The sequence below is a fragment of the Symphalangus syndactylus genome, chromosome 6 (genome assembly GCF_028878055.3).
Source record: "Symphalangus syndactylus isolate Jambi chromosome 6, NHGRI_mSymSyn1-v2.1_pri, whole genome shotgun sequence".
Lineage (NCBI taxonomy): Eukaryota > Metazoa > Chordata > Mammalia > Primates > Hylobatidae > Symphalangus > Symphalangus syndactylus.
The window spans coordinates 111944313-111966620 of record NC_072428.2 but is presented as its reverse complement, the minus strand read 5'-3'; the positions used below and the strand labels follow the sequence as shown (position 1 = coordinate 111966620).

The 22308-nt window shown below is 34.7% G+C and overlaps 1 protein-coding gene across 4 annotated transcripts in view; it reads right to left on the bottom strand.

Moving 5' to 3' along the window:
- Nucleotides 1-22308, bottom strand: part of PTPRZ1 (protein tyrosine phosphatase receptor type Z1) — a 193547-nt gene that overhangs the window by 47776 nt on the left and 123463 nt on the right. For 2 of the 4 annotated variants that reach the window (XM_055283810.2, XM_055283811.2), the window contains exons 9-12: nucleotides 20086-20270; nucleotides 18648-18774; nucleotides 11679-11725; nucleotides 2447-6002 (exon numbers count right to left, since the gene is read on the bottom strand). In XM_055283810.2, the coding sequence (XP_055139785.1) occupies nucleotides 2447-6002; nucleotides 11679-11725; nucleotides 18648-18774; nucleotides 20086-20270 (3915 nt within the window). The remainder of the gene's footprint in view (nucleotides 1-2446; nucleotides 6003-11678; nucleotides 11726-18647; nucleotides 18775-20085; nucleotides 20271-22308) is intronic. The other 2 variants (XM_055283813.2, XM_055283812.2) reach the window with 1 other exon arrangement.

The following is a 22308-nucleotide window of genomic DNA, read 5'->3' as shown; positions in this document are numbered from 1 at the left end:
ATTAACATTTTAAAAGATGTTTCGAGAATAAGATAGTATAATTTTGGTATTACAATTTAAGCATTACATTTATTTAATTGGCCCCTAACATGAAAGCACAGTCTTTAAGAGATAGACACCAAGAACACGTTTCCAGGCTCAGTTTTGTGTTTACTCATGTGACCTGGATCAAATAATCTAGTATCCTTGGGTCTCAGTGTACTCATTTATAAATTGTGGATACTAATATTTGCCTTATCTATAGTATTTTGAAGAACATATCCTATAAATTGTTCTGCATTCTAGAAATACACCATAAAATTTTAAGTTTCAGAGCTAGTCTGCATGCATTTGATAAAGGGATATATTCAATTATTGGATAAGACAGATTACATATGATTTTATAGATACAGTTTTAAAAATAGGCCAGAATTTTCCCCTAATCTTGTTTGATCTTATTTACTTCACTAAGTATGTTACTTGATAATGTTGGATGTCATATTCATATTGTTTTATCCTAATTAGTGGGAGAACATACTCTTGATAATTAAATAAAACTAATTAGTGCACTGAAGAGAAACTTGCTAAGCTTTAGTCAATAATTTTAGGTTTAGCATTTCATTATATATATCCTTCTATAATAGTATAGTCTAGCAAGATCATATCAATGTCACTACCTGGTAAGATAGATAGATGGATTCCTGATATTTTCTTTTAACATAAATCTAATGAAAACTAAAAAGCAACTACTATAATTGAGAACAGATAACAGTTCATATATATGACAGCACTAATGACTATAGTGACCTATGGATTCATTATTCATTCTCACATATCAGCATTTAAGTGTTTAAAATGCAATGTTAAATAGGTATCAATTCAGAATACAGAAAAAGTTTTCTATCAAAATGTACAAACTTTTAATTGCTGCTGCACTGAAGAAAAAATATACAACTAATTAAAAAGATGAAATAGCAAAGAGGAAAAATATCCTAATGAGACTGATGTCTATGTTCTGGATTACAAATATTCACTTTCATACAATGAGTGAATTTTGTTACATTAGCCTATGATTTAACTTAATGTTAAGATTTAAATAGTTTCATTATTAAACTTCAAAATACCTTCACATTTAATAAAAGCAAATTATAAAATTCTTATGACCAATTCAATGAAAGTATTACTTTTCTATACTTAATAGAATTGAACTTCTCTCTTCTTTCCATTGGCGTTTAAAGCAGACATCTGTGTTATAAACACTGCACATAATCTGCTCTAAGAAACATCTGGTCAGTAAGCTAATTTGCATAAAATACATTCACAAATGAAATTCATTTCTACAGAAAAATGCTCAGTGTTTTACATCTTGTCATACAACACCTATACATACTGTACATATTAATGCCCATTATTTAACTTAAAAAAGTGTGTAACAGCAGGCATAAAGTAAAATGTATTTTGATGGTTTACACTGCCCTCTTTAGGCAACATTAAGATAAAGACAAAAAATTAAAAAAATGTTTAACTTCATTATTAACTCTCAAAACTTAGTAATAAAACTTAACAACAACAACAACAACAACAACAAAACAAAGACCTCCCCAGCCTGGTGCAGTGGCTCACACCTGTAATCCCAGAACTTTGGGAGGCCGAGGCGGGTGGATCACGAGGTCAGGAGATCAAGACCATCCTAGCTAACACGATGAAACCCCGTTTCTACTAAAAATACAAAAAATTAGCCTGGCGTGGTGGCGGGTGCCTGTAGTCTCAGCTATTCGGGAGGCTGAGGCAGGAGAAGGGCGTGAACCCGGGAGGTGGAGCTTGTAGTAAGCCGAGATTGTGCCACTGCACTCCAGCCTGGGCGACAGAGCGAGACTCCGTCTCAAAATAAATAAATAAATAAATAAATAAATAAATAAATAAATAAAATAATAATAATAAATAAAGCTCCCCAAGCTGATATGAATGTGGAAATTAACTAGTTCCTTTCTATGGGGGTGTGTCAGAGAGAAGTGCTTATGTCACATTACTCTCAGATTTAATAATTCATTTTATAATTAAATAGAATTAGTCTACAACTTATTTTAGAACAAAAGTATGAAAATTAAAATCATCTAAAATAGCATACTCTGATCTTATTTTAAAAGCAGTGTACTAAAAATATATTATGCAAACAGAATTGCCCCCACCCATAAAAGGCATCCTGTAGAGTATGAAATATTGACAATAAATAAAAATTGTTTTGTCTATTTTGGAGAGAATTAAATTAAAAACCAAAATGTGTTAAATAATTGTTTGAAATAATAAATAAAATTATACTTCAGAAACTGGAGACTGATTTGTTGAATGTTTTGATTTTAAAAATGATGATGTACCATTTTACCAAATTTCTTTCTATAATTTTTGTTTTACTTTTAGAGCAAGCAAACCATCACACCTCAATCTGTCCTTCTGATTCATAACTAACCTGCCTCTGAAACGTGGAACACTTCTGAGTTCTCGCTAGTAACAGATGGTGTTGGGGACTGTGGGAATCCAGGAGTTATTTCTGAGTCACCTGCTGCCAGGATCCCATCAGCATCTTTTTCATTAGCGTCTGCAAAACTGAAATCTGTGGAAGTCTCATTCTCATTAAGGCTATCTGAGGTACCTTGCCCTGATCCACTTTCTTCATCACTTGTCAGAACTGCCCATGCTTTAGATTCAGGGCTGAGAGGAAGCAGAGCACTACCAGTCTGAATGTCATTTTCCTCTTTTCCATCATTGTGCTTTTGGGATAGCCCATTTGCTGATGGTGATTTACCAGGACTTCTGTCCATACCAGTTTGACTGTCTGAGGATACACTTGTGACTCTATTATCTTCTTCAGAATTCTCAGATAGTGAATATGAGATTGGATTATTCTGATCCATAAGACTGTTTTCGTGGGTGTCTGAATCATTCATTACCTTTTCCTGTGATTCTCTATAGGATGAGCATGACATACACTTATGTATGGATAAGCCATCACTATCTCTGTCATCATCATCATCACCATCATCATCATCAGTGTCACCATCTTCACCACCACCCACTAAATCGGCATCAGATTTGGCACTATGACTCAGCTCAGAAGTTGCCTTAGAAGGAAACAGCAACTTGGTTGAGGTTACAGAACCATCTCTGTTGGGAGGAACAGCTGTAATGGCAACATGCCCATTTCCTATAGGAATAGAATGATCAGTAGATACAAATGTATCAGAAGCAACTGTTGGACTACCAGCAAATACCTTATCAGTAACAGAACTTTTGGTGGAGGTTAAAATTTCATCGGAATGTATAAACTTATTTATTAATGTATTTAATGGTTCCTCAATTGATAAAACAGGTGTAGCAAATGCATGCCTTCCTTTTGGGGGATGGGCCTGGTTAATCTCCAAATTGGCCGTTTGGAACAACTCATCATTACTGTACAAAGAAGGTACCACTTGGTGGGAACTTTCACTTTTAAACAAAACTGGTTCATATTTCTCACTTGCATAGGAAATGGTCAAACCTTGAAGTGAAGCAGAGTGCATATGAGAAGTAGGCGACACATCAAAAACTGGTGCAGATGTAGAGTGCAGCATGTTTTCACTTGAAGCAGAATTTGATACAATGAGATGCAACATTGTAGAACTAATTTTATCAACTTTGGGGGTTTCAACCAATATTGGATCACTAGGCACAGCTGGAAGAACAGTTTTAAGCAAGGTGTCAACATCAGAAGCCTGAAAGGAAGGTTGTAGCAATACTTCAGTACTAAAAGAAGCTGAGGTCTCATAAAATAAGAGCTGAGTTGAAGGAGATAACATTTCACTAGAAGCAGGGTCAGAGGATGCTGGCTCTGAGTTTGCACTAAGCACAGGTTTAAGCAAAGTGTCACCAGATGCTTGAGAGACAGTATGTGTAGGTTGAACTGAAAAGTTATTTTCTGGAACTTGACTAATCTCATGATCAAAAACCTTAGTGGTGGTATGAGCAAGGGACCCTGGAAACATGCCCTTGGTGCTAGAAATGGAAACAGAGGTTTCTTGTAAAGATGCATTCAACTTATTTACATTATCATACATGTTGGGCATGACTGTGCTTTCAGAAGGGTAAACCATCTCATTGAAAGAAGGAATTTGCAGTTCAGTCTCATTTCCATATATTATTTCACTTTTAGAAAGCGCCTTATTATCATCACCAAACACAGATGTTGTATATGTAAATTCAGCTACAGAAACAGGTGAAGAAATGTTAAGGGCTGTCAGCCCATCTGTGTCAGGTAAAAGAAATTCACTATCAGAAGAGGCTCCAGACCATTCCCCATCACCAGAGAGGGCATGAGTAGGCTGCAGTAATGATGCAGTTGGGGTTATTAACGAAGACTTAGGTATTGGTATATGGCTAGGGCCGCTAAATAAGGAACCCTGATAAGTTACACCCACAGAATCATGCACAGGTATTGCAGAACTGTAAGAAACAGTGAAGATGTGTTGGGAGCCCTCGTTATCAGACAAGGCATAAGAAGGTTCAGGCCCTGAAGAACGTGCATGCATCATGGCATCACTGCTGGGTGGTTCAACTTGAGAAAACATAAGCGTTTTATAAAGAACACCAGATTCACTACCAAATTCCAGCGTCTCTGAAGCAGCATGAGTAGTGGACAGCACATCAGAATACTGAGCAAGGCTGGGCTCTAATAGCAAATCACCCCCAGCCACTGGCAGAGAAGCATGCAAGGGCACCTTATCACTCTCGGTAGCTGAAGTAACTTGTGGAAGGATTTGAGAAACTGTATGCAGATGGCGAAACAATTCACTACTGAAGGAAGCAGAGAAAAATGGAAGCAAAGGTGCACCATCATAGGAAGACAGGATGGATTCAAATGACACATCGACACTGGGAAATACAGGCGTAGCATGCAAGGCCGAATCACTACTTGAAGCAGCAGGGGTGGTGTTGAGGATCTGATTGTCAAGCAACAAAGGGGTGACTAGAGGAAAGACTTCACTACTGTAGGAAGGTTGAAGAGGTGTCTCACCATTGTATACCGGTTGGGTTGTCTGCGAGTGTACCACGTTGACCGTGGAGACCAAATCCTGTTGTCTGGAGGATGGGGTAAAAGCATGAGGTGTTACCTCAGTTGGGAAGTAGGCAAAGGTAGAATAATGTGGCATTTCCAGATCTGTAACTGAGGGACCCTGTGACATCACTGGGCCTGCAGAAAAGGACTTGGTTGTCTTCTCAGATTCATCAACACGTATCTCAGTGTAATTAGTCTGGAGAAAGCTCTCTCTGCCTGATCCAACATCGGGCTGCGCTGTTATGTCTGTAGAGCTAGGAAACCACACATTTCCCTCCACAGAAGGATCCTTTAGTGATTCTTCTGAACCTGATGAAGTTGAATCTTCAGAAGCATTTCTAGCAGATTCTGGTATAAGGACATCATATGTGATTGTCTCTGGGTTTTCGGAGGAAAATATATACCCTTGGGATATGTTCTCAGAGATGAATGGGATAGCAGAAGTTGCCGGACTGGAGCCTGAAGAATCTTCAGCTCCAGTATCCAGCTTGAAACTGGTCAATAAACTCTCCTCCTCATATTCTGTTATAGAAACTGTATTTAAGGATTCTGCAGTCCCCGACAAGTTCATATGTGGAGATCTAAGAACAGTTTTAGAGCCATCATTTAAAGAGGCTGAAGTACCTTCCACAGTGTGAGGTGGCAGTTCAGTCACAGTCTGAGAAGTCAAGGAAATATCTTTTTCTGTGGCTAATTTAGTGACTGGTTGGGAAGTGGAATTTAAAGATGTGTTGGGAACATCACCCTTTCCAGAGAATTCACTTCCTCTGGTTGGGGATCGGTTAGTCTTGGCTTCATTGTATTTCATCCCTATGCGATTGTAGTGTGTTGTGGTAGAAATCTGGGGTTCCTTTTTCCTGATTTGGTTTGTAGCACTGTCTCTACCAGGATTCACAATAGCGCCTTCTTCAATGTCTTTTCCCTCTTCCTCCTCCTTTGAAAAGCAAACAAGATTTAATGAGTCATGAGGAAATAAGAGAAAAAGAAAATCTTCATATCTTACACTGCCAATTATCACTTGTGGTATCTTGGGAACTTCTTATCCTCATAAAACACCATTCTGTACAATGCATACCTCTAACCTACAACCTTTACCATCCGCTCTCCAGGGGAGTAATTAAACATAATGAAAACATCTAATTTATGGCTGCCTTTATTTTAATGCTATGGAAAGAAGTGGTTAAATGAATAGATACCACATATTTAAAAGGAAGACACACTCTAGTTATTTATTGACAGTGTTATTTAAGATGGCATTTATTTTATTGTTTTCATATTTCTTTGTTCATCAGGCATCAAGGTAAATAGCCATTAGCTTATTGTAATAAGAATTGGCGATGAAACTATTTTAAAGACCAAAGTAGTTGAACATTCAGAATATTTAATTATATCTATTTAGAGCAAATCATAATTTTAAGGTCATAATAAGGGGAAGATTTAGAACTAAAAAAGGTGTTTGGTTTTCTTCTCCTTTTGTTTTTTAATATTTTCCACTTAAGACTTAGGCAGATATTTCAAAGGCAACTTGTCAAAATATGATTCTACTCCTAGTTTTTCAATTTTGTGTTTCCCTTAGAATCACCATTCAGGAGGCTGAATCTTCCATGCAATGACCCAGGAAGAGACTTCTAGTCTTCTGGCTCGAAGTTAACCAAAACCTATGCTTTAAGCATAATCTTCATTGCATGTATATATATATATATATATATATATATATATATATATATATATACACATAAAACTGGGCATATTCTATCTAATTATATACTTTGAAAACTCAATTGCCAAAGTTATCAATTTTTTTTTTTTTAGTTCATGTGGGACATGATTTTGTCAGTATCTTTGTACCCAACAGCTTGTTAGAATTGTCATTTATCTGATCATCTATTAAATATTTTAAGGCCATGTTCCTTAAAAGAAGAAAAAAATTACTGAGTACAGCCATTGAGAACTTGACCAATATCAGTAGAAAGAATCTGAATCTTAAGCCATGTGTGCTCATGAGCATGTGTCATACACATGGAAATCTGCACTGTATGAAACACACGATTCCAAGCTTAATGGCAGCCTCATTATTTACAGCTTAATTATTTGGCTGCTTGTATTTTCTGAAGCATATGTGACAACTTTAGGAAGTTAGTGCACTTGATCTGAATTATATTGAGTGCTAAAAATGGCTACTCTCTCAGATTCCCTTGACACATTTCCTTACAAGTAGTCAGTATTCTTTATAAAGTTTTACATTCTGTGTGATACCTTGTTCACAAGGACCACAAGAGAGACTCTGCCAAATAATTTCCTAAATAAAATATTCCCATAATCTACAAACCTAAAAACTTAATGCAAAACGAAATGAGAATAATTTGCCTTGACTTGCTTTTAGGGAAAATTGGTTGGTGCCAATTATCTCTTCTTTCCTTAGAAGTTCTCACAAATATTTGTTTTATAATTTGATCCAGAGTTTTTCTGGGGATCAGTGTTAAGCTTGGCAGTGTGGAGTTTCTAAACTCTTCCTTGTTTTTGCAAACCTAAATATTTGCCTAGTTTTCTGGTATCACTCCACACTCTTTCTCTCTACCAAAATTCTGTCAAACCTTCATTTTCCTATCCTTTCCTCCCATTCTCAGCAGATGGCCTTCCTGTTTTCAGGGAAAATAGAAGCCACCAGACAAAGACACACTTCTTCTTAACATTAAAAACAGGGACCAACCAAGTTACCTCTGCCCCTCCTGTCCTGTTATAACTAAAGAGTTGTTTTCCTTCCTTTCTAAAGCTAATTCGCACTTCTGTGTTTTAGATCTAGTCCCTATCATGAACCTGGGAATAGAACATAATTGAGTAGTTCAGTCTATTTTGTGTTTCTGATTTGTTTTCTCAAATTCTCAAACAGATCATTCTCATCAGCTTAAATTAACTCCGATCTCTCTTCTTTAAAGGGAACACAAAGGAAAACCTCTAATTCACCTTCCAGTTATCATTCTACTTCTCGTCTCTCCTTCACAGCAAAAGTTCCCCAAAGATATGTCATCCATTTTCTCTACATGATCTAACAATGTCTATTGACTTCCACAATAATATTACATTTCTTTCTCTTTGCTTATATTTCCACATAAACATCCTTTATCATATCCTCCTATAGGCAATGTAAATTTTCATAAAATTTTTATTATAACATAAAACTACACACCTCTTCTTGTTACATAGTTGGGGAAAAAACTATGCACACATCAGATACATATGCGTTCTATAAACTTTATGAGGTTCAGAACCTCTCAGAACCCGGTGAGAGTGATTAGACTTTCATTAATCCTACCCTGCCATATCTTGTTGATCTCTGTAAGGTCACATTGGCTATGTCAACATTTTAAGAGGAACATATCATTCATGCCCTATGATTACTTTATTCATATATGACTACAAATATTTTAACAAATACTCTTTCCTACAATTTCTTTATGGAGTTATTGTGACTCTTCCACTGTAGTTTCGATCTGTGTCATATGTTATCCTTCACAACTTCATTTTAAAAAGTTAGTGTAAAGCCATGATCATGCTACAGATACTTTGTCTTGCAAAATCATACATTTCTGTTTGGAGAGGATCTAAGAAATATCCTTCAAACTCTTTATTTCTATATTCAGGGATTAAAAGTCATTACGAATATATTCCATGCATTTTCCAGCCTGTCATTCATTCCTGCATGAAGCAAAGGAAGTGAATAGTGGATTGGTTAAGCAGTGTTTTCATCCCATCTCATAATCATGCTTCAGGAAGACACATTATGACACGGGTCTCTTTTGATTTGACAATATATTATTAATACAATAGTTAATTTCAATAGCAAGAACTACTACCAATTTGCCAAGCCAAGCTTACCAATCATTGCTCCTGTATCCTTTATTTTAAATACCCATCTGTGTGGTGGTAGCTGCCTCCCTCCCCCTTGGCAGTGCCAAGGATTCTTCCAGCTCAAAGAATTAGAGCTGCTGTTTCTTTGGGCACTACCACCATGGGTAAAGCCCCACAAACCAAATAAGCCTAATGTCATAAGAATTCTTTCTCTTCCTCATTTTCCTCTAGATCATAGCCATCTACCAGCAAGTAATGACACTGATTTTTAATTCTACTCTGCTTTCTCAGGTGACTCCTTCCTCAGTGTGTTGTATATTCTCATTTTGCTTTCCACAGCCTCTCTCCACCCGTCTCCATTCTATTTTAGGTGGGTGGCCAGAGAATGTGGTGATTCCTTGGGAGGTTCCTTACCTAACTGGTCACCACAGGACGGTGCTGTCCCATTACAGAGGCCACGGCGTCTGCTGTGCCATTCTCTCTGCACCTTCTCCTTGCCTTCTTGCCTTTCAGGTTTAGATGTAACAACGAGTCCCTGATATCATTCATACCAAATGTACAATGCCACCTCTTGTTTATTTGCATTAAGACTTCCCACACCTGTGAATCGTCCTTTTTGATTAAATTAACCTCCATGACTCCACTTGAGTGTGACATCTGTTTCCTGTTGGGACCTGGGCTGATGTACTGAGGCTTTTTTTTTCCTCCTATCTAGGAACTTTTCTCTGACTACAACAAGCCAGCCTGCTCACATATCTTCACATTCTTCTCTAACAGGAAGATCTGCTTGTGTTTGTCATATATGTAAATGGCGAGACCAGAGGCACCATGACAGGCATAGCTTTAGGGATCTCTATTGTAGAGTGTATGACAAAAATAAAGATATACCTCCATTATGTAAGTGGAATAAGCCAGGAACAGAAAGATAAATACTGCATGTTCTCACTCCTATGTGGAAGCTAAAAAAGTTGATTTAATAGAAGTAGAGTGTAGAATAGTGGTTATTAGAGGCTGAGAAATGTAGTGGGGAGGGGGCGACAGGCAGAGATTGGTTAAAGGATACAAAATTACAGCTAGATAGGAAGAATAAGTTCTAGTGTTTGATAGCACTGTAGGATGACTATAGTTAGCAATAATATATATTTTCAGATAGGTAGAAAAAAGGATCTCAAATGTTTCCAACACAGAAAAATGGTAAACGTTTGAGATAATGGATATGCAAACTATGCTGATTTGATCACTATATACCTCATAAATATGTAGAAGTATTATATGTCCATTAAAAATGGAAAATATTTAAAATTGTATATAAAGTCACATGTGTAGCCTATTCACACAGCTAAATATTATACTAAATACAATATTATAGTTTTATGTAGAAATTTACTAGTAATTAACACTGGAAGATTTTAAATAACTTTTGTAGGCTTATGGTAAAAGTTGCCTTAGGGTTAATGGCAATAGAGAAGAAAAATAACTAAACATGGATGTTGTAACTAAAGTAACTAAACATGGATCATGAATAATGGTAATGGGAATTACTATGAAAAATAATTGATCATTCCTTGGTCCTTTCTAAAAAGTTTGTGATGTGTAATACTTATTATATGAGATGGAACTTAAACAGAATATCATTTAGTACATGGCACCAATTACTGAAAAAAGGGCTTACATCAGTATGTCAGACCAATTATTTGAATTAACAACTCAGCAAAAATACAATTTCTTTTCTGACTTAATTCTGTTGATCACTTGTAGGTACATATATATATATATATATATACATATCTCCATATGCATGTGAACATGTATGTACATATACAAATAAAGATATTCTTAGCTGAAATCTGTAAACTCTTGTTAAAAGGTAGACTGGTCATTTTGGTAAAATAGTCCCTTGTAAGAGAGACTAGCCATAAGATACATAAAATATCAAGATAGTTTATACCTATGAAAGACCTAATTGTTATTTATTGCTAGATAACAGCACTAGTTATCACACTTTTATCGGCTCCTACACAATCTATACACATGTACACATTTGTACTATCATCAACAGTAGCACCTGAACTGAAAACATAATTTCAGTTATGAAGAACAGCACATTAAGGCATATGATGAAATATAAAATATATTAAAGAATCATTTTCTCTCTATTTAAAAAAAAATGTTAAAATTCATAGACAGTCTCAAATACCTATAAATTTTATCTATAAAAAGTATAGACTACTCGTAGTATAGGTGTCTGTTGTTAGCACAATGATCTTCGAGTAGATGAATATTTATCAGCCTAAATAACAAACAATTTAAATGGGCAAAAATATATATATATACAATTTATATTTTGGGCCATATTTATTGTTAATCTATCAATCATTGGTTATTTATATATAAACTGTAAAATGTTAAGAACTGGTTAAATATAATTTTAGTTTTTCAGAAAAATTTGGAGACTAAAAAAATTCCAGTTTATAGCTGTAGTGCATAACTATAATTATTTTTAAAGTTCATTGTTTTTTCTTCATCACCATTTATATTTCTTGTTTTTTAGTACTATACCAATCAAAACATCTTTCAACTTCTTCATAAGAGAATCATGTATATAAATTATGTGACTATCTATAAATCTTAGCAACTAACCCCACAAACACTGAATCATACACACAACTTTTATTCATGTGGCAATACCTAACACCTAAGCAACAATTCAAAATAGACCACTTAATATTAAAACATTTGAATATAAAAATGGCTATGATACCTTGATTATTTCTTCAGTTCCAATTAATTCAGGGAAAAGATCAAGTTCTACAAAATTAAAAACAAAATTAAAGTTTTTATTCAACTATTTCAGCCTTTGTGGATTTACCTTTGGGTGAAAGAGAAAAATTTAAAAGGAATAAAAAAGTTAATGTCAGCTTTGAAAATACAGACTTTCTCACAACAAAAATTCCAAATTTTAGTTTTCAACATTACGGAACACTACAACACAACACTATATGAGCTTACATGTAACTCTACCCAAACCTTGATCTCTACCTACCACTCCACTCCCTTCCTCATTCCCCCTGTCCCTAAGTCTGATTGAAGCTAAGAATAGAGAGGAGGTCAGTGAAACCGATAAAACTGAGTGTAAAGAAACGCAAATAATTTTTCATCAGTACAGAGTTATTTCATCCTTAGCAGGGCTGATAAAAGCATGGTTGGGGAAATGCCAGGGATTTTCTGGAGAATTGCTAGAATTTATTTTCTTATTCAGTTACCTCTTCCTTAAGTTTCTATTTTGACTGAGGGACAAATAATTATCTTTACTCCTCAAATCTGGCCTCATACCTATTTCTTTTTTTTTTTTTTTTTTGAGACGGAGTCTTTCTCTGTCCCCCAGGCTGGAGTGCAGTGGCGCGATCTCGGCTCACTACAAGCTCCGCCTCCCGGGTTCACGCCATTCTCCTGCCTCAGCCTCCCGAGTAGCTGGGACTACAGGCGCCGGCCAACACTCCCGGCTAATTTTTTGTATTTTTAGTAGAGACGGGGTTTCACCGTGTTAGCCAGGATGGTCTCGATCTCCTGACCTCGTAATCCTCCCGCCTCGGCCTCCCAAAGTGCTGGGATTACAGGCTTGAGCCACCGCGCCCGGCCCCTCATACCTATTTCTATACACGGTGCTGCACCAGGTAAAATGAAGAGTGTTTTCCAGCAGGTTCCAGCCTTACGGTCAGTAAGAAGAACTAACAGAGTGAATCTTGCGCATTCTCCCCAGGGAAACTCAGCTAATGCTGTCTACTTAAAGAATCTGATGACCAGGATCATTCAAGTCTGCTTGTCCTAACAAATCAGAATCAACATATGAATATCTCAGTTCTAAAACAGGACCTGTCAGGGAATGTCAGGAAAGACTAAGCTGGTTCTTTCTCGCCTAAGAAGGAATCTAGCCACTCTACCACGTTACTGAGCGGCCAGAGGAGAATTGTTCTTTAGTCTTGGTCTGAGCTGCCTGGGTCATTAGGAAGATGGTAGACAAAGTAACTGTGAGGTTTGAGCATTATTATAATGATGTTCTTTAAACTCCCATGCCTTTATGGAATCTCAGGCTATCGCCAAAATTTACGCTCTGCACTATCCTAATGCTGCTTATGTTCTATGTTTTATGTCCTCAAAGGAAATGTATACTCTATAGAAATTTCAAGGTATAACTGAACCAACATTAAATGTTTATCATACCCAGGTCTGTTTTCCAATACAAAGTTTCCTGAGTTTATTTTTATCAAGACTCCTGGGTATTAATATATTGAAAACCATAAAATGAGAATTCATGTAAAATCTGTTAAGAATGCCTAGCTCCCAAGAAGATTCAGATAAAGTTCATACTCTTGACAACTTAGCTGTTTCAAAATTACTTACTCTAAACAACTGCTGTAATTTAAAAAGGAAAGTACTCACTAGAAACAATCACAATCTTACTTTTAATTCTCACTTTTTTTCTTGTTAAAACTAACCATGAAGGACTTTGGAAATTTTATTTCAATCATTAGTGGTCTCTTTCTTCTATTTTTCTTCCTGTGAAATCCTTTCGTCACCATCTGTTCTTCATGCTCTTTACTCTTTGTGTTTCCAAATTAAAGTGATTTCAATCATCTCAAACACTTGTGTCTTTGTAATCGCCATGCAAATTAATACATGTGAATTTAAAAATGAGATGCAACTAAACTGTGACAAATGACCTTTCATATGATTTTCTAAAAGCTATGACTAAAGTTCATGCATGTAAAAAATCTTCAGATTAAGCTCATTAGACAATACTTAGTTTTATTGAAAATAATTTGAAGTGTAGCCACTCTTTTTCATAGACTGTTGAAATATTTAATGCTCATAATGGCAAATCATAATCAAATACTTGTTAGTGGTACACAAACTGTAGGTTTTTCCTCTGCTAAGCGGATATGGAAAAAATATCAACTATTTTCCATTTGTTTCAACATGCTTAAGAAGGTGTTTACATTTTTTTAAAAATGGTCTAACTCTACCTAACTTCATACTTTTAATGGGCAAATATAATTTTCTTATTTAATTGTAATAATGGTTGGGGAAGTGTATGTATGTATAATTATCACATTGAGGATTTATTCTCCTTTTCTTCAATATTTTGCAATGAACTGCAAAAGTATTGCATTTGACTTATTTTTATCATTTTACCAGAGCATCAACTAACTATAGGGATTATGGTTTCTATTCTAGTAAATTACAATACAGGGTTTTAATCCAATCACATCCCCTAAAGAATATTAATGACATACTAGAATTGGATTGCTGTTTACTGTAATAAAAGCAAGACTCTTTCTTTGGGCCTCCTTAGCTCTGGGGCAACATGTGTGGGCCTAGGCAGGTCTCCTTGGCACTCTCATGGGTGAGCACCCCCAAGTGTTGGCACATTCATATTACTGCGTATAAACCCACCTTGAAGGCTCTTTATTCTGGTTTCCAACTGGACTGAGATCATTTGAACAGACTGAAATTCCCAGGAATACTTCAATACCTCTATTTCTTAGAATCCAGAAGTCTTTTGCTGAGTCTCTTCATAACAATTTTGAAATAAAATAATTTGGAAGATTGTTTCTATCTTCCTAAAGATTTTGAAGCCATAATTCTGGATCTGTGAATTCAACAACCTGAACTCAAAGTTTAGCTCTGCTGATGGGCACAAGCTCTCATATTGGGTACCCCTAAACCTGCTGCTTTCTCACAAGTAATAACTGATACTTTAGTAACCAATGGTTTGAGTCAGGCACTACTGATATATTAAATATTTCAAAAATTATACTGGTTTATAGAATCATCTCCCTTCATCCAAATAGACTCCATAAAGGCTAGAAAAAAGTCTGATAGTGAACTATCAGGATTTTTGTTATGAGTGAACACTTAAAATTCACATTTTTGTAATAACTGAACAAAAACTGTTGACTCATTCTGGTTTTGTTTTGGGACACACGTAATGTTAGATTTAAAAAAACACATTAGGAACACATTAATTTTCTATAACACAAAAAAGCAACACTGATGTAGGTGAGCAAGCAAGGCTTATTTAATTGTTTGAAGATAAGCCAAGTTTCACAGTGCACGAAATAAAAGCAATGTAGACTGCAACTGCTTCAAACTATAATTCTGCATATAATAATGTAATAACACTAATAGGAAGGATGGTACAGGTAGAGTAAGGACAGATGTATGGTGACTTAACAAGACAATTGTTATACAACTGAAAGTACACAGTAACAAGAAAACTGTTGATTTAATTCATCATGCATTTAAATCTAACACATAATTATCAAGGCCCTAAAACATGTACTTAAATAATCCCTCTATAGCTGTATGTTAATTAGCTTTATCTTCTATATGAGAAATAAACATAATTATCTTAGTAACAATAAGATAAACATATTTATGAAACTATTTATTCATAAATACAATTAAGAAATCTTTTAAAAGAATATACATTCCTTTTTAACATTAAAAAGGCTCCTTGATAAATTTAAATTAATTTCTGAATGCAAACTTACACATTTTTTTAAACGACAATTTGAAATAAATACTTAATGAGCATTAGTTTATGGTGATACTTTTGTACACAAGTGTAATTTTAAAAGGTACAAAGAATAATGTAAGCAAATTATTAATTTAAATGCATAGTTTTATCACATTTAGGAAGTTAAAGGCACTATTTAGAAGACTGAGTTGTTCTTCAGGGAAACTGATTTAAATATTTGAAATCTGGCCAGGCGCGGTGGCTTACGCCTGTAATCCCAGCACTTTGGGAGGCCGAGAAGGGTGGATCACGAAGTCAGGAGTTCGAGACCAGCCTGGCCCACATGGTGAAACCCCGTCTCTACTAAAAATACAAAATTAGCTGGGTGTGGTGGCGCATGCCTGTAATCTCAACTACTCAGGAGGCTGAGGCAGGAGAATCGCTTGAACCCAGGAGGCGGAGGGTGCAGCAGGCCAAGATTGCACCACTGCATTTCAGCCTGGGTGACAGAGCGAGACTCCACCTCAAATAAATATATATATATATATATATATATGGAATCTATCAAAGAATGACAGCAATTATAAATTATCTTTTCATTTCTTTTTAACAAAAGCAATAAACAATACAATATTTAGTAAACAGTTTATCCTAAATAATAATAGAATTATTAAATAGGCTACATTACAGTTACCAAGCTAATAAAATAACATGACTAACAGAATGAAGTGGTATTAATAAAAACCATGAAATAAGCAGCAAACTCAAAAGCCACTTACATCTATATTAGTCACACAAATAATAAAATTCACAAATCTTGTAGGCACCAAATCTGTGTTACCAAGCCACAAGATAGTATTACTTTCAAGACTTTCATTGGGATATATTTACCAAAGAAACAATATTTAAGACAATGTAATTTCAATACTAAATTGTAAATATGTGGATAAACATACCATTGCAGCCTTTCAGATCAGAAAGAATAACTCCTAAGAGAAGCAATATTTTCTTTATAAAAAATAGGATAATCCCAAACTTTGGAGGAACAGGCTTTTGATGAAGGAATTTTTGGTAGAAATAATAGGGAATAATCTACCTAAGTTTGTAACCCTTAGCTTTTAAGAGGCATAGCATATCAAAACATCAAATCAAATACCATCTTTTACTAACACATCATTACTATACAAAATGCCTTAAGAGACTGAGGCATCCATGGGGATTTAATGGTGTATCCAAACAAGCATCTCATTATTACAATGTTCAATAGTGTCCCGGTCCTTTAAATAAATAGAAATTTAAAGTTTTAATAATATTTATTATTTAGTACAAATGTGAAAATACAACAAATGATAGAAGAATATTATACTTTGTGCCAATATAGAGTCAGTCTAACAGGATCACTCAGAAATCACTTATGGAGAAAATACATATTTAATCTGTTTCTTTCATATGCAATAAGTTTCTCCAAAATAAAAAAGCACAAAAAAAATTCAGAAAGTTTAAAGCTTTGGCATAGCGAATAAAATAGGAAACAGTGTAAAAATAAATGAGTAAAAGTAATAATTTTTTGCAAACTCCTGAGAAATTGTTTTAGGTGTGAAATTAGAATAGCATAATTAAACCAAGGTAACAAAATTAAGTGAATGTGTTCAACATACTTCATACTCAAAATGCATAAATAAAGGTAGAAGAGATTTTTTTATATGCTGTATTTCAATCAATTCATATATGGTGTTGGCCAACATGATAAATGTTGTATGGCTAAAGGTGTCATTTTTCTGGGTAGCTCATTGTGAGGAACTTTGGTGAGGGTTACCATGCAATGGTGTAGTGTGATATGGCATAGTTAAAATCATGGTGAGTTACTTTGATACTCACCATTCTATAAGACTTAGAGCTCACATTCCATTAAAAAATAACCTGATTTTGAAAAACAGTGCTAAATTAGGTCAATAAGAAAGATGGTAATACCCAGGCCATGAGGCAGGTCATAAGAAATATTAAATAATGATATTGCCATCATGGTAGTAGTAATATTCATTAGTTGTTAATATCAAGTAGGGAGATACCTTGGCAAGTTTTGTAGCCTGTAGTTTGGAATGATGCATACTATAATATCTGATGCTCTCATATATAGTCTTTAACTTAAAAAGTCAACTAGTAAGAACAGATATAGTAAGGTGAGCAATGAGCAAGTACTTTATTTAAGCTCATGTTGGATTAAAGTCCCTGCTACAGCATTTAGACAACAATGCAAACCGTGCACATCAGTTTTCCTGCCATAGGTAAAACTGAAATAGGCTATAATTAGTATAATTTGTAACCATTCACTTACATTAAAATTTGTAAAAGTTTCAATGAGTAGGCTCCTAATATGGATGACCAAAGAACATATATATTTACATATATATGTATGCAGATGTATGTGATTATTCATATGTATATATACATATATACACGTCTATTCTATTATTTAAAATTGCTTATGCTAACAAGAGGGAAACTAACTTCATTATGTAAACTTGTAAATTGTCAAATTATGATGGTCAGCATTTGATTCGGTTATTGCATATGCTCTAAGATCAAAAGATTTTCCCATATATTTAGAGAGAAGGTGCACGCAAATAAAACCCAAGTAGAAACAACTTTTGTTTGTCTTGTTTTTGAGAAAGAGTAAGGGCAATCAATCAACCAAGAGGAAAACACCCCACTCCCCATAACCAAACTATAAAAAGTAGAAAAATAGATCTAAGACAAACTCTTGAGACGCTTTGTATAGATATTTGAAAGTACCTCACATGGTCTTAGGATCATGTATATACTTACTACATAATGCTTTGGGGGCTGAAAAAAGGAAATAAATACAAATTAAACCAACTCTTAATTATCCAAAATAACAGTCTCAACATTTACACAGCAATTTTCATTTAATGATCATTACAATATTGTAAATATGTTTAGTCGCTCTTACTTTACAAATGGTAAACTCCAATATTAAGGATAAATTTACTTACTGTCTGGCACCAGACCTGCTGAATGAGAAATGGGTCCCACGCCCCAAAAAATTACCTGGCAATCCAGACTTAAGAGCAAATCACTTTGCCTTTTGGCCAAAAGAATATAAAGTTAGAGAGAAAGCATCAATGCATACAGTAATTAAACTAACCTCATTTATTGAATTAATATATAGATGTACCTGGGGGCACTTACCAGGATTTTCAGTAGGCATGTCGACAATCAGTTGGTCGCTGTATTTTCCATATAAGCCATTAGTGCATATAGCTACTATTTGAAGAACATAACTCATATTGGGTAGCAAATTATTGAGAATAGCACCCTAAAAGAAAGATGTTAGTAATTATACAAATGTTATTCTCATAGGACTACCAACACACTAGGTATCTTTCCTAGAAAACTTTTTCTCCCTGGTCCATGGAAAATACTTCTATTTTGTTAACCCAAGAAAAAGTTTATGCAATGTTGCCTAGTTAAACTTGTGGTATTTGTGAATTATGAAGAACTGGAAAACTAGGTTTTGTTTTGTTTTGTTTTGCTTTTTAAAAATCAGATTTAGTTTTAGGAAGTTTCATTTTTAGCCAGAACGCATCAAATTCATAAATGAGTACCACAAACTAAAAATTAATATTTTAGACAAATAAATGAGGAGCATTTGCAAATAAAGAGCAATGTAAAAAAGTGAACAACTAAGTTATCTTTTTCTTAACAATATATATGCAAGAACGGTAATAGAATTATCTTCTTCACATAATTATGAAACAAACATATTTATTACTATTTATTTCACAATTTTCCCAGATCATTGTGTCTCCATATTCTAGGCAACTGAATTAAAAGGTTACTAAAATTTTATCCATTTTGTCCACATGATATGAAACATAATTAACAGTGAGTTTTTATTTAAATGCAGGTTCCCAGGACTTGCAGGACGCTAGGTGCCTGAGTGCAGAGTCCAGTTCCTTTAACCTGCAGTGGGGACTTTCTGGACCTACATCTAGATGAAGGTTTGTCAACTACACCCTAATCTATGGCCAACACTTCCCTACCAGAGCAAAGTTTAATACTGACATGCTCAGGCCACAAAAGGAATCTGTACTTTATTTGCAAGCGCTGGTGGAGGGAGGTAGGGGTGGATCTTTTTGTAAGAAATTTTGTCTTACATCCCCAAAGTTCTGACGCAATCATGACTTCCCAGCTGTTATCTGAAAATTTTTTGGTGCAACAAAGAGGACTTGTATGTCCCCTACTCTACTTTTCCTGTGCTGATATAGCGTAATGGAAGACACAATATAAAATGTACCAGGGCACTGAGATTCTGGCCCTGTTCTACAGCTGAAATCTTAAGAAAGGCCACACTAAATGATCTCCAGTTCATAAGTCATATATATCTACTCTATAATGTTATTGTTGGCAAAGTTATGATATCCATTTAATTAAATGTAACTTTTGAGATAATTTAGTATAGCTTCTAATTTTAATTTTTTTTTAATTTAAAAATACTCAGCCCACCCCACCTTCACACAAAGTCTAAAAGTAATGGAGGAAAATAATATATAACCATTTGTAAGTTCTTACCTTGGAAATTAAATTATAATGTTACCATATGTAAAACAACTGATCATATAGTTACCAAGTCTTGATAGCCATCTGTCAAAAATTCATGCTTGGTTTGGTCCTCTCCGTCCAACTGCTGGTACAAAACTGCAAACTTCTCAATCATGGTATCATAAACGACTCGAGGTCTTTCCCATGTAACAAGAAGGCTGGTATAATTCTCTGGGTCAGCCTGAACATTTTCTGGTTCTGAACTACAAACTTCAGAGAGAAAAAAAGTACAGTTGTTGATAGAACTTAGCCTTGAGGACTTGAATAAATAAAACATATTCTATAAACATTTTATTGTGTTTTATTTCAATATAAAGTAAAAAGTTACACTTTCTCACTGTGGAGCTATTGCTTATTGCATTTCCTATATCTAAAATTTCCCTTTCCTCCCCTCTTAACTCTATCTGTTCAAATCCTAGCTTTCCATTCTGGAAAGGTCTTGGTCAAATGCTACCTCCTTCATTACGCACATTAATCTCTACTGAAGTGATCTCTGTCATTGTCAATCGCCTATTTTATCATTATTACTGCATTATTTGCATACTTTTGTGTTATATTTTTCCTGAATGAAACTTGACTCCTCTAGTGGGTTATAAACATAAGAACCATAACTCTGTAGTTCTATATTGCCTAGAACATTGTTTTGAATATATTTGGCATAGATTCATTTTTAGAAATAAATGAACAAAGAATATCTGCAAGCTCATGGTGACTTAATTTCTCTCGTTTGATACCTGAAAATATATTCAGTTCAGGATGAGGATAATTTCAATCATGAAAGACTTATTATTGGGACATTTTGTTATTAGGGAATCCTTGAACTAATTTAAAATTCCCAACCAGAGAAAACCAAAGAAAACCTAAAATGGCCATTTCAGTATTTTTCAGACGTGCTGACAAAAATCCCATTTTGTTATCATAAGTAAATTAAGAAAATAATTTTAGGGAATTAAGAGACTTGTTTGTCTCATCTGAAAAAATAGTATTATGAAAAATCATTCAGAGACTTCTTAAAATGAATTCAGGCCCATGCTGGTAATCATGCCCCAAATTTAGTCCCATCAGAGAGTGCCCTGGTACTTTCCAAAATGCATTTATAATGTGATAGTTTGGACTAATTTGGAGAAGAAAAACTATAACATTTTTTGATATTTTACTAATGAAGCAAAGTAATAAATATAATCTCACAGGCCAGACAGATTTGCAAAGCAGAGGGAGAGAAAGATCTCTCAGGCTGAATATTAATTAATATACTTACTTGTTTCAGGTGATACCTGAAGTTACAAAGCCACTCGATGCGAGCATGCAGTAGACTTAGGTAAATCAGTCATCACTGATACAACTACAAGTACTCAAAAATATGTTAACAACTGCCACCGATTGTGACCAAAATGACTTGTCTCTGCTAGTTTGCAGTTCACCTCATGAACACAGGAGGGCACCCACAACTAACAATTGGTCTTACAAATGGCAACAAATATTACATATAATAGTTAGTCGTCACAATTTTAGCATATGTACAATATGCTAGCAATGGTATAGCATATGTACAGTATGCTAGCAATGGTACAGAAGTGATTTAGAAAATATGAATATATATATATACCTTTTACAAATAAATACATGTATAGCTTTATATCAATTAGAAATTATTTTTCACTTCAAACCTTTGATGTTATTTTTTGTTTAGGGAGGGCTTAGGTTGGGGTGTTCCTTTAGAAATAAAAGAAAAATTATTTCATTATCAAAAAACATGAGTTCAGAATAAGAAAATGTATTTTAATTTAGGTGTGTACTACATGATGTTACTCTACTGAGTGAGACTTCTACTGATGTCCACCAGATGGCAGAAGACCTTCAAATAGTCTCAAGTGAGCTATTCACGTTTCTATCATTGGAGCAACAAGCTCGTTCTTGCTTCTAATGAACCCCAAGTTCACTTTTAGAAAAGTTGGAAGTGATTCTGGACAATATCATTTGTAGATTTCGTCCTCCAAAAATCAATCCCACTTTTTACAGAATCTTCAAGATGAAACTTTTGAAATGCATTAATTTTACGCATACACACAAAGCATAACAATTTCTTGAAAAAAAAAATAAAAGGATTCGTTGCAAAATATCCAAAGAACTACTGCCTAAGTAGCAGAAACGACTTTGGTTGGATGTCTATGTTTGTCTCGCCTTAATAGTAGGAATCAGTAGATGTGTCAAAATTTATGAGTCGACATTAATATAAAATAGAGCTCCA